General features: G+C 38.4%; 1 protein-coding gene across 1 annotated transcript; it reads left to right on the top strand.

Moving 5' to 3' along the window:
- Positions 1–3,744: 3,744 nt before the first annotated feature.
- On the top strand, positions 3,745–5,307 carry LOC123258297. The gene has a single exon (XM_044718167.1). The coding sequence runs from the start codon at positions 3,745–3,747 to the stop codon at positions 5,305–5,307; it is 1,563 nt and encodes a 520-aa protein (XP_044574102.1).
- Positions 5,308–13,702: the final 8,395 nt, after the last annotated feature.

Here is a 13,702-nt window from a genome sequence, read left to right as displayed (position 1 = left end):
TATTTCAAAGTGTAAATGGTTAATGACGTGAAATAGATAACTGTGTTGTCTGCTTATACGTGAGTCCCACTGTACAGTATTATAATAATTTTTACTGTAACGGGACACCTAGAGCAGATACTGACTGAGCGTTGTACGCATTTGTCGGCATAATCCGGCTCTGGTGTTCGATGAGCTGCAGTCTTGGGGTGCTCTTAGAATCCTAAATATTCGAAATATGCGTACGATATAAGTTTGATCTCGTCCGACAATGATGTAATAGGTTTTAGGTTTCGTCCAACAATGATCCCGTTCATAAATTAGTAGAAAGATAGTTTCTTTAATATTTTGTTGATTCTTTATTTTAGCTTCGGATCTTATTCGGAGCAGCCGTTGTTGCCGCTCCAAGCTCATGGGAGCTGCTCCTTTACAATTTAGTTGAATGTTAAAGTATAGCTTCTAAAGTATATAAAGTATATAGCATAAAGTATATAGCTTCTAGCTATGCTCGCTTAGCCGGAGGTATATGCACATGAATAAGGTCCGCTCGCGTTATATTTATGCTGACATATGCACTTTCCGGCGTGCAGCAAAGGCACAGCGGGCGATTCATATTTCGGACACTTTGGTTTATGACCTAGACCTTGAATTATGTAAACACTGCGACAAAGAGTTACAGTGTGTACTCTTTTAGTACTCTTGGTACAGTGGGTGGTCGGTATATATAAAATATTATATGTGCATATATGGGTGCATATTGCATCTCCCTCCTATTGAAAAAAAACATAATATAATGGAGTATATATGTTTTTTTACTGTCCTGTTTTTTGGTACTTATTTCGTGCTATTTTTTTTTTTTAATATTTTCTTCGACCCCCAAATTCACTGATAAATTTGGTTGAGGTATTCCATCAACGCTGTAAATGTAATTAATACAAGGGTCAGATTATAATTTCATTGCGGCGACGCCACAGCCGACACATGTACGAAAATTTCACTAATTTAGCTATAAGCATACTCGTGAATCTTATCATCATCATGTAGATGAACGGTCACACTGGAACCTGCATTAATTATCAATTCGGGAAAACTGGGCACACAAAAAGTTTATGTAGAGAAGAAGAAGGTACTAGAAGCGTCGGTTGCAAGTTCGGCGCGTGAGTTTTCTTGCTTTGCTTTTGTTGGACAGATGGCGAAATCAAGCGATTGAGCCAGCTCTTTCATTTCAATAAATAAAGTTAATCTAAAGTCATCATAAAGAAATTGATCCTTCAGAGCCAGAATTAGTAACTAAAAGTTAGTAACTAAAAGTAAGGCACCATTGCGATGGAACAACTCAAACGGCTAAAGGGAGTGAGGGGCCGTCTCAAATTCAGCCTCACCAAATTGCTACACACAGCAGAAAACTCATCCTCATCAATCGGCGTTGGCGCCGTGGAGGTACTGCTAGTCAGGCTCGACAAGGTTTGGAATGATTTCGAACTTGCCGGAGATGATCTGAGCGTGCTTGGCGACGTCGAGGGCTGGGTTGATCCTGCGGATGACTACGACGAGTATGAGGCGAAGTACATAAAAGCCCGTGCGCTTTTATTTTCCCTAAAGCGCTCACAGGAGCCGACAACACCAACAACAACGAGACATGCAGAAGGAGACTCAATAGCTAACAACGACGCTATTTCTCGCTTAGTGCAGCAACAACAAGAGTTCTTCGAACGCCTCGGAGCCACTTCAACACCAATCCAGGCTGACGCCGCGGCGCCAGTAAGGGAGATAGAATTACCGAAAATTCACATAAAACCGTTTGGTGGCATTTACAAAGAATGGCCAGCCTTCAAAGCACTGTACATAGCAAGCAACACCTGGGTAAGATGCAGAAGTACCACTATCTAAAATCGTTTCTCGTGGACAAGGCTGCAAGTTTGGTACGCCATTTGCCGATTTCTGAGACCACATATGACAACGCTTGGGAGCGCCTCAACGAGAGATACGATCGACCACGGCAAATTATTCACAACCTGTTGGACACCTTTATATAGATACCATCGACTAACAATGGGGAGGTATCCATATTGCGTAGCGTATCAGACGGTGCAAATGAGGTCATCCGTGCATTGGACTCCATTGGCCATATGGACCGAGACTGCTGGGTTATCCATTTATTGCTGAATAAAATCGATCCAGAGTCACGCCGCAAATGGGTAGATGCAAGCCGTGCTTCAAATTGAGCCGTGAGTCGAAGAGCTCTTCAAGTTCCTGGACGCACGATGTGAAGAAATTGAGCTGTGTCAAAGCGATCCTGTACCGAGGCAGGGTGGCAACAACAAGAAGACAAGCAGAGCCATGGTAACTGCTGCGCTGACAAAATGCGTGAATTTTAATGCGGATGGGCATCAACTGCCTAAGTGTCCTAAATTCTTTGGCTTGTCTATCGACCAACGCCGTTCTTTTGTAAAGCACAAAATATCTGTTTTAACTGTTTCAAACCAGGTCGCAGGTCATCAAACTGTAGCTTCAAGTACAACTATCAGCAGTGTGGCAGCATACACCACACACTCATACACACGCATGCTATGCAGACCAACGAGGATCAAATCACATCCACGTCTTCAAGCGATCGCAAGGATCCAGACACGACATCGGTGACTGCGAGTCACATGTCACAGGCACTACTCACGCCAACCCTATTGTCACATGGGTAAGTAGGACGAACATTTACATTTCCGACTGCATTGGTACACATCCGCAACTCTCAAGGCACACACACAAACTGCCGGGTGCTACTCGACACGGGCTCGGAGTTATAATGTGTATCGGAACGCTGTATTAGGGCACTGGAACTTAGTCGGGTTCCTGGCCGGATTCTCATTTCCGGCATTTCTTCAATCAAGACTGATACCACGAGGGGATTCAGCACACTCACGATCAAGTCTCGAGTTTCTGATCACTCGCTACAGGTAAAAGCTCATATTCTAGGAAAAATCACATCTACGCTGGCAAGGGAAAACATCGATGCATCAGCGCTCGAGATCTTCAATGGGATTCCGATTGCAGACACTGAATTCAACATGGCATCGCCTGTATGGGCTATTTTAACCGGTAACAGGAAGCTGGATGCGCAAGGCAACATAATAGCTATTTCAACAATGTTTGGATGGGTTATTACATCGATTGCGTATCAAAATCCATCAATCACCACGTCATTTTTGTCTACAGTCGATATCCATGCTACTCTACAAAGGTTTTGGGAAATCGAGGACTCCCAAATCACCACTCACCATGATCCTGAAAATGTTAAGGTTGAAGAGCATTTTCAAACCACGCACTCACGCGACTCCAAGGGAAGATACACCGTAGAGCTTCCATTCAAGGATGCAGATCCACAATTCACTGACACTCTGCAGGGAGCAACCCAACGCTTTGCTTCTGTGGAGCGCCGTCTAGATAGATCTGCACTCACGGTATGTACAATTCATGCAAGAGTATATTTCTCTAGAACACATGCGCCAATTGAACCCTGACGAAATTCTCAGGGTTCAACGATGGAAGGGTATTCCACATGCCGACGATGGAAGGGTATTCTACATGCCACATCACCCTGCACATGGAAAGAAACTACGAGTAGTGTTTGACGGTTCATTCCAAGATTCGTCTGGTCAATCTTTAAACGACACCCTGAACGTTGGGCCGAGCATTCAACGACACCTGTTTGATGTATGCGCACGCTTTCGTGTACATAAATACGTTTTTTCTGCGGAAATTATCAAGATGTTCAGGCAAATCTGGATCAACAAGCACCACAGCAACTATCAACGTATCCTTTGGAGAGAACATCCTTCAGCTCCACTTCTACATTACCAACTCTGCACTGTAACCTATGGCACTGCATGTGCACCATTTCTGGCTGTACGGGTTCTTGAGCAACTGGCCAGAGACTACCAACATTTGTATCCAACTGATGCGCGCATTCTTCTTGAGGATTTCTACGTTGATGACGTTTTAACAGGAGATGACACCGAGGAGAAGCTTCTACAATACAAACAAGAACTAACCCAACTAATGTCATGTGCTCAACTCGAACTTGGAAAATGGATTTCCAACAGCAAGCGCGTTGTCGACCCTGAGACAACAATCACAAACAACACATCATACAGTCCACTCGAAACTACGAACAAGGTTTTGGGAATTCATTGGCAACCGCACACGGACACATTGCCATACAAGGTATCTTTGCCCAGCGAGGAAAAGATTACAAAACGGCAAGTTTTATCAGATGTGTCTCGCCTTTTCGACCCACTTGGATTGCTGGCTCCAGTGGTTATACAATTCAAAATCCTGTTCCAACAACTTTGGGTTCTCAACTTAGACTGGGACAGCCCGCTACCGCTCAGCCTGGAAGATTGGTATTTCAAATGCAAGCACGATATCAACACGCTCAATAAACTTGAGGTTCCACGCTACATTTGCAGCTCTACTGACACAATTGAATTGCACGCCTTCTCGGACGCATCTATAAAAGCCTACGCCGCTGCCGTTTACAGTAGAGTCGCTCTCCCTGATGGTAACACACAGGTTACTCTTATAGCTGCAAAGACTCGTGTTGCACCGCTCAAAACACAATCACTTCCACGCCTTGAATTGTGCGGCGCACTGCTACTAAGTCGACTTATCAACTCAGTCAAAGCTGCACTGAAAAACTACAACGTCACTGTTTACGCCTGGTGCGACTCTACCATTATTTTGGCTTGGCTCTCGCACATACCTGCCAAACTGAAGACTTTCGTCGCAAACCGCACTGCCGAAATCCTCAGCATCATTCCACGAGATCACTGGCATCATGTCAAATTAGATGACAATCCTGCTGACTGCGCTTCAAGGGGCATGCTAGCTGCTGACTTAGTAAACTACAGCCTATGGTGGAAGGGGCCACACTGGCTATACTCAACCGAAGCTGAATGGGTAAAAACACCTAGCACTCCACATTCTAGTTTTGTTTCAGATGAACAAGTCCAGGCGGAAGTAAAAGGTTCTGCATTCACAACAATGAGAACATACAACACTGAAACCTCACTATTGGGCCAACTGATCGACCGTGTCTCCTCGTGGCCAAGGGTACTTCGTATTCTCGCCTACGTTCTCAAGTTCATCCGACGCAATCGCAGAAAATCCAACACCGCTACGCTGATATTTGAGGAAATCCATGACGCACAGATCCTGTACCTGCGCCATGCCCAAGACGAATTCCAAGCTGACTATAAACGACTCCTCAACCATCAAGATTTGGGACAACAAATTCAAACATGGACTCCGGCGAGTGGGCCGCTTAGCTAACTCAGAACTGCCAGCGGATGTGCAGCATCCAACAATTCTGCCCAAATCTCGTCGCATAAAGAAGCTCATTCTGGAACATGAGCACCGGATTCACTTACATCCTGGCGTATCGGCGTTATTCGTGATCGCACGCCAACGCTACAGGGTATTTGGCGCACGCAACCTCATTCGAAAGATCACGCTTGACTGTCTAAAATGCTTTAGACAACGCCAACACACATCTCACCAATTCATGTCAGATCTGCCGTCTGTCCGGGCTCGGCAGGCATTTCCGTTTGCTAACACTGGCTGCGACTAGGCCGGGACAATCACCCACAAGGTCCACAAGGGACAAAATCCACGCAAGGAAAAGGGTTACATCTGTCTATTCGTATGCCTAGCCACTTCTGCCTTGCATTTGGAATTGGCTACAGATCAGACGATTCATCTCTCGCCGCGGAAAATGCTCGCAAATGTATAGCGACAACGGGCGAAACTTCGTCGGGGCAAAAAGGGCATTAAACGAAATGCAAACTCTTCTGAAGTCAGACGAACACAACAACATTGTACTGAAGGCCTGAATTTCATTCCCCCCCATGCACCACACGTCCATACACGACAGTACCAGAAGGCGATCTATCACATGTACCAATCAACCGACTCAAGCTATGCTGCAAGGATTCTGGAAACAATGGCACATGGAATACATCACTTCAGCATCGGCTAAAGTGGATGAACAAATCGGTCAACATTGCCAAAGATGTCATCGTGCTCCTTAAGGATTCTCACACACCGCCAGCAGCATGGGCTTTCGGAAGTCATCGAAACATATCCAGGGAAGGATGGAATGGTCCGTGCTGTACGACTCAGGACTCCAACTGAAGAAACAACCCGTCCAATTGTCAAGATGGCCCTATTACCAAAATTTCAAACTAGTCTTGTCATAAATAATGTTTTGTTTTAGCTTATGAGATTTTAGCATTAGTCTAGTGTAGAATTATATTATAATCACTGTGGACGGAAGTCCACGAGGTGACGACCTGCAGGCCTAGGCGTGCGCGAGGAAACTCTATATATAGCCGAAGAATTAAAAATTTTCTGTAGGCAACCGATCTAAATGAATGATATACCAATCGAAAGGTATTGTTTCAATTAGATAATTTTTGTCAAAACATATTCCAAAAGTTATTTGGTTTGGGAGAAATTAGGGTGAAAGTAAAAAAAATTTTTATCACTAAAATGAGGCTGGTGGACACATTTTAGCCCGCAGATAGAATATTTTGGTACCTCAATCGACCCGATCCGACATTTCTTTCAGAAGTTATTCGAAAAATTCGATTTTTTCTTCTTCTTCAAAATGAAGCCAGTTGTCTGTTTGTCGGTTTGTCTGTTTGCACTATTTTTTACTTAACAATTCTGAAAAAAATTGGAAAATGTTTATTACTATCATATGAGCAACTATTGTTCTACAACTTTTTGAAATACCTTAAGCTTACGTCAAAAAATTAAAAAAACTTTGTTAATGAAAAAATTCATAACTTTATAATTAAGAAAGATATTAAAAAGAGCTTTACACCGTTGAAATGGTTTTTTAAATATCAATTTCACTTTCTTTGAGACCAAACGTCTATATAGTAAAAAAACAAAAATACACTGAAAATAAACTTTTTTTTTTAGAAAAAAAATTATTTTTCAAAATTTACTCGACTGATCCTATTTTTTTATTGCACGTGTAGATAGCTTTTGAGATGACGCAACTTTTGATATATCGCTCATATCTGGCAAAATCCGTTAACTCAAGATATAGTCCTGTAAGTGCAGCTACCCATTTTGTCCAGCCTCCTGTGAAGCTTGCATTTACTTATACATGTGTGTGTATTTGATTGGCAACTTTGCTTTTTGGAGTCTGCTTATATTTGGTCAATACCCTACAAAATACGGAGTATATCTTTTCAGATTTTAGTTTATTTATTTAAAAATAAAATCCAAATAAAAAAGGGCTTAAAAAGTAAAACGTAAACATTGACTCAACTTGGACTCGAACCCAGGCCCTCCGTGTTAGGAACCACGACGCTCTCCACTCGGCTAACCTCGAACTTTGTTGCATGTTGGCAACTTTTGATCTAATTCTGCTTTGTGTTTCAGTGTCTCATGTCTTAATGAGAAGACTCAGAAGATTGGTACTTCAACCGACCCGGTCCGACATTTCTTTCAGAAGTTATTCAAGAAATTAGATTTTTACAGTTTTTTCAAAATAAAGCCAGTGTGTCTGTTTGTCTGTATTTTTTTCTTGGCAATCCTGAATAAAATTGGAGATTTTTGTTATTGTCATATGAGCAATTATTGTTCTACAACTTTTTGAAAAAGCTTTAAAATTCTAATTTCTTGAATAACTTGTGAAAGAAATGTCGGACGGTCGGTTGAGGTACCAATCTTGAGGTCCCAAAGAAAAACAAGAAAGGAAAGCTAACTTCGGAGTTAAAGCCGAAGTTGATATACTTTTGCAGTTGTGCCATTTCCGATCGTTCAGTTATATGGCGGCTATTGAATATAGTTGGCCGTTCCCTATGAAATTTGGCCAATAAGATTATTTTGCCCAAAATGGAATCTGTACCAAGTCCCATCTTTTTAACTTAAAAAACACCAAAGTTATGCCAATTCCGATCGTTCTATGACAGCTATAGGATATAGTCGGCCCATCCTTATGCATTTTTGTACATAAGATATTTTTGAATATTTCTAAAATAAAAAATCCAAATAAAAAAGGGCTTAAAAAGTAAAACGTAAACATTGACTCAACTAGGATTAGAACTCAGGCCTTTCCGTGTTAGAAACCACAACGCTCCCCACTCGGCTACAAATGCACAATTTTTAGAAAGCTTTATATGCTTATGCCCCCACTGAACATATAATGCAAAAAACACTGCTTAACTTAAATTACAGCCACCACCATTTTTGGGCCAAATCACTGTGGACGGAAGTCCACGAGGTGACGACCTGCATGCCTAGGCGTGCGCGAGGAAACTCTATATATAGCCGAAGAATTAAAAATTTTCTGTAGGCAACCGATCTAAATGAATGATATACCAATCGAAAGGTATTGTTTCAATTAGATAATTTTTGTCGAAACATATTTCAAAAGTTATTTGGTTTGAGAGAAATTAGGGTGAAAGTAAAAAAAAATTTAATCACTAAAGTGGGGCTGGTGGACACATTTTGGTTCCCAGATAGAATATTTTTATATATTCGCATTCTAGAGCTAAATACGCGTCGATTGGTACCTCAATCGACCCGATCCGACATTTTATTCAGAAGTTATTCGAAAAATTCGATTTTTTCTTCTTCTTCAAAATGAAGCCAGTTTGCGTCGGTTTGTCGGTTTGTCTGTTTGCACTATTTTTTTCTTAAAAATCCTGAAAAAAATTGGAAAATGTTTGTTACTATCATATGAGCAACTATTGTTCTACAACTTTTTGAAATACGTTAAGCTTACGTCAAAAAATTAAAAAAACTTTGTTAATGAAAAAATTCATAACTTTATAATTAAGAAAGATATTAAAAAGAGCTTTACACCGTTGAAATGGTTTTTTAAATATCAATTTCACTTTCTTTGAGACCAAACGTCTATATAGTAAAAAAACAAAAATACACTGAAAATAAACTTTTTTTTTAAGAAAAAAAATTATTTTTCAAAATTTACTCGACTGATCCTATTTTTTTATTGCACGTGTAGATAGCTTTTGAGATGACGCAACTTTTGATATATCGCTCATATCTGGCAAAATCCGTTAACTCAAGATATAGTCCTGTAAGTGCAGCTACCCATTTTGTCCAGCCTCCTGTGAAGCTTGCATTTACTTATACATGTGTGTGTATTTGATTGGCAACTTTGCTTTTTGGAGTCTGCTTATATTTGGTCAATACCCTACAAAATACGGAGTATATCTTTTCAGATTTTAGTTTATTTATTTAAAAATAAAATCCAAATAAAAAAGGGCTTAAAAAGTAAAACGTAAACATTGACTCAACTTGGACTCGAACCCAGGCCCTCCGTGTTAGGAACCACGACGCTCTCCACTCGACTAACCTAGAACTTTGTTGCTTGATGGCAACTTTTGATCTAATTCTGCTTTGTGTTTCAGTGTCTCATGTCTTAATGAGAAGACTCACAAGATTGGTACTTCAACCGACCCGGTCCGACATTTCTTTCAGAAGTTATTCAAGAAATTAAATTTTTACAGTTTTTTCAAAATGAAGCCAGTGTGTCTGTTGGTCTGTATTTTTTTCTTGGCAATCCTGAATAAAATTGGAGATTTTTGTTATTGTCATATGAGCAATTATTGTTCTACAACTTTTTGAAAAAGCTTTAAAATTCTAATTTCTTGAATAACTTGTGAAAGAAATGTCGGACGGGTCGGTTGAGGTACCAATCTTGAGGTCCCAAAGAAAAACAAGAAAGGAAAGCTAACTTCGGAGTTAAAGCCGAAGTTGATATACCCTTGCAGTTGTGCCATTTCCGATCGTTCAGTTATATGGCGGCTATTGGATATAGTTGGCCGATCCCTATGAATTTGGCCAATAAGATTATTTTGCCCAAAATGGAATCTGTACCAAGTCCCATCTTTTTAACTTAAAAAACACCAAAGTTATGCCAATTCCGATCGTTCTATGACAGCTATAGGATATAGTCGGCCCATCCTTATGAAATTTTGTACAGATATTTTCAAATATTTCAAAAATATAATCCAAATAAAAAAGAGCTTAAAAAAAGTAAAACATAAGCATTTTGCCTCATCTAGGATTAGAACTCAGGCCCTCCCGTGTTAGAAACAACAACGCTCTCCACTCGGCTAATCTCGAACTTCGTTGCTTGATGGCAAATTTTGATGTGCTAATAAGAAGAATGCAAAATTTTATGAGTAGAAAGCTTTATATGCATATGCCCCCACTGAGCATATAATGCATATAAATTTACTTAAATAACGTTTTTGGGTCAAATCATGGATTAAAAGCTAAAAAAAAAACCAGGCAAACCAACTCCGCCAATACTTTTCTAATATTTATTATTTTATATCGCACACCCAAAATAAATTGTTACATTCAACAATTGTTTTAACTAGAAAAACTGGAAAAACGTAATTTCCATTTTTTTTTAATTTTTTATCTTTGCCCATTTATTTTAGATATAATACATGTTTATTATATGATTGATCGGATATGCCATAACTTGGTTTTTTTTATAAGTGAGAAGGATGGAACTTAGTACAGATTGCATTTTGGACAATCTTATCCGATTTGCAAAATTTTATTAGAATAATTGGCTTAACTTTGTTGTTTTTGAAGCTAGAATGATGGGACTATCTATGGTTTCCGTTTTGGCCAATCTAATCCTATGTTTCATAAGAATCGGCCAACTATATCCTATACTTGCCATATAACTGAACGATCGGAAATGGCACAACCTTTCTATTTTTAAAGATGCTTGGGGCTGTTTCCAATATTTTTATTAGAAATTTTGTGGATGGTGAAATTCTCATAAGGATCGGACCACTATATAGGATCCGATATATATAATAACAATATAAGCTTCTGCTTTACTGCAAGGGTATATCAACTTCGGCTCCGCTTGAAGTTAGCTTTCCCTTCTTGTTTTTTTTTTTAATAATTTATTATATAGTGGAACTCTCATAAGGATAGGCCTCTCTTCTGTTAATTGGTAAAAACAATTTGGTTTCCCACAACTACGAAACAATTTTGGATTTTAAATACATTTTTGGGCAAATTTTTAATTAAAATTTTTAAACTAACCAAATTCAAAAACCTTTGTAAATTAAAAATACGTATAACTTCAGAGCCACTGAAGCTATCGAAAAATTCTTTACGTCTATGGAAAGGTTTTTAATTATTCCACCTTCTTGAATGTCAAAATCTATAGAGTTAAGAAAAAAAGAGTTTTGATGTTTATCCTTACAATTAAAGTATTGCTAACTATGTGAATCGCCTGTCCAGAGGTTACTTCCATATACATATATTCTATATATTATGCGTTCTGTTTTAAATAATTGAAGATCAATATATACAAAAAAACAACTGATATCATATAAAAAAACCTCTTGACGAGGTAAAGTACCGGTGACGAACCTGCATGCGAAACCCAAAATATCTGATATCAATTTTAGTGACGAAAATATGCTATATAGGTGTACAAAATTGCATATAAAAAATATTCTTGTTCGGCACGTGCAAGAAAAACAAAAAAAAATCAGTCACGTGCCGAACAAGAATATTTTTTATATGCAATTTTGTACACCTATATAGCATATTTTCGTCACTAAAATTGATATCAGATATTTTGGGTTTCGCATGCAGGTTCGTCACCGGTACTTTACCTCGTCAAGAGGTTTTTTTATATGATTATATATATAATCTAATTAGATTGAATTAGTGTAGAATTATATTATAATTATATATATAATCTTATTAGATTAGATTAGATTAGTAGCATAATTAAATACTGATGTCGAGAACCAATTAAAGTCTAGTCTAAGTTAGCATTGGGCGGATCGGGAGCGAAATAAAAGCTCAGTTGCGCTCTCTTGCGAACTCGGCCCGCTTCGCCGCAATAGATAAGCTAGGGTTATGTTCTTTTTGTTGAATATAGCGAATTATAACGTCGTCGTTTTCGAAATTTTATAGTAAACAGCCACCTTTTGTTTTAAAATAGTTGAGATAAACTAATCTCAATAAACATTTTGGAGCCCCCGGGTGGACTTGTTTATTATAATTTTATAAATAAAGCAACTAGTGACAGTGACACAAAGAATAAATAGAAAACAAAAATAAAAATAAATAGTTGCTCGCGATGGTAGTGCTCTGGACTTTGAAAACAATAAACAAAAAACAATTTAAAGTTCGCGTCGCGAAACAACATTTATTTAACAACTGGATTTATTCAGCGCCTTTATTGATGGAGTCATCGTCATCCCCATGCCCTGCACCTGCATCGAGTGTACTAGGGAAGTAGCCGTAGGATTAAAGGATCCGAACTCAGAAAAGACAAATTAATATTCGTCTTGTGCTGGAATATTGCACCCTCGTTTTAATTCTTGGCGCATACGTACTTGAAAATAGTAAAGCTTTAGTGAATAATAAATTTTTATATAAATTTCATTTAAATATTGCCAATACATATAAATTGATTGTGGACCAAATAAAGACGCATAAATTATTCCAAAATCACAGTCGCCCCTTACCCCTCGTTTTCGATATTGTAAATATTTGCCAATAAAATAGATAAAGTGCAGCCAAAAAATTATTTTATATTTGTGCATAAATAATTTGGTACATACAAATAGATGCAGCGGTGAACTTATCGTTTTCGCTTCCCTCCGTTATCCGCTTCTGTATGTATGCACGTATATGCATTTGGTTCGGTATATTGTTTTCGGTATCACTGGCGAACAAATATTTAAATACTCAGGGCCTCGACTATAGATTTATTCGACTATCAATTAATTAAATAATTTTTTTCGTTGGTTGAAAATTAATAATTTTTTTTTTTTTTAATAAAAAATTAAAAATTGTTATTCAGAGAATTACTTTAAAATACAAATTTTAGGTAAAAGTAATATTTGTTAAAAAAATTTTTTTTTTTCTTTTTTTTCTACCGAAATTAAAATTAAAATTTTTTTAATTTTATTTACATATAAAAATTTATTTATTTATTAAAATTTTAATATTTTTTAAATATTTAAATTGCATCGAAGTTGCTTCTTTTTAGAAAAGAAATAATTTTATAGAATGGAGAGTAATAAACCCAAAATTAATTCCACGACCCTTTAGGCTTTAAAAAAAAGATTAAACGTTCAAGTAAAAAGCATTCGCCGGTTTTTTGGAACGTTTGGAAGCTGGATCACTTCTTTTAGAAAAGACCGAGGCAACCTCCACCTGAATTTCCACTTCCACATCAGTCGCCAGCTGCGAGAATCTCAAATACAGATCACTCCCGATCCTTTCACGGTTTGCGGCAGCAGCTCCAATAATCTCAGCTCCAGACTCCATTCTTCAATTAAAATGCAACTTGTAGCAACAACAACAAGGGCGTTTTCTTGGCACTTTTAATGCTGATCACAATAATAAACCGGGATGAAATCACGTCGGGGTCACCAATGTTGTGCTATTAATAGTTTTTAATAGCAGCCGAATAAATACACACGTTTCAAATCAGGGTTCAATATATTTATTTTGGGTTCAATTTAACCCTAATCTATGCGGCTCCAAACAACTCCAAATTACAACAAACGCAACCCCAAGAGCTTGCGCAGAAGCTCTACCAAAGCTTCCCAAAGCGCATACGCTACAAATACCAATAAAGCGCATGCGAAACTGGGAGACAAAACAGAGAAGAATACATGCT

The sequence above is a fragment of the Drosophila ananassae genome, unplaced genomic scaffold (genome assembly GCF_017639315.1).
Source record: "Drosophila ananassae strain 14024-0371.13 unplaced genomic scaffold, ASM1763931v2 tig00000114, whole genome shotgun sequence".
In the NCBI taxonomy this organism is placed as follows: domain Eukaryota; kingdom Metazoa; phylum Arthropoda; class Insecta; order Diptera; family Drosophilidae; genus Drosophila; species Drosophila ananassae.
Note: the sequence above shows the minus strand (reverse complement) of the source record. Positions and strands in the feature narration are given on the sequence as shown.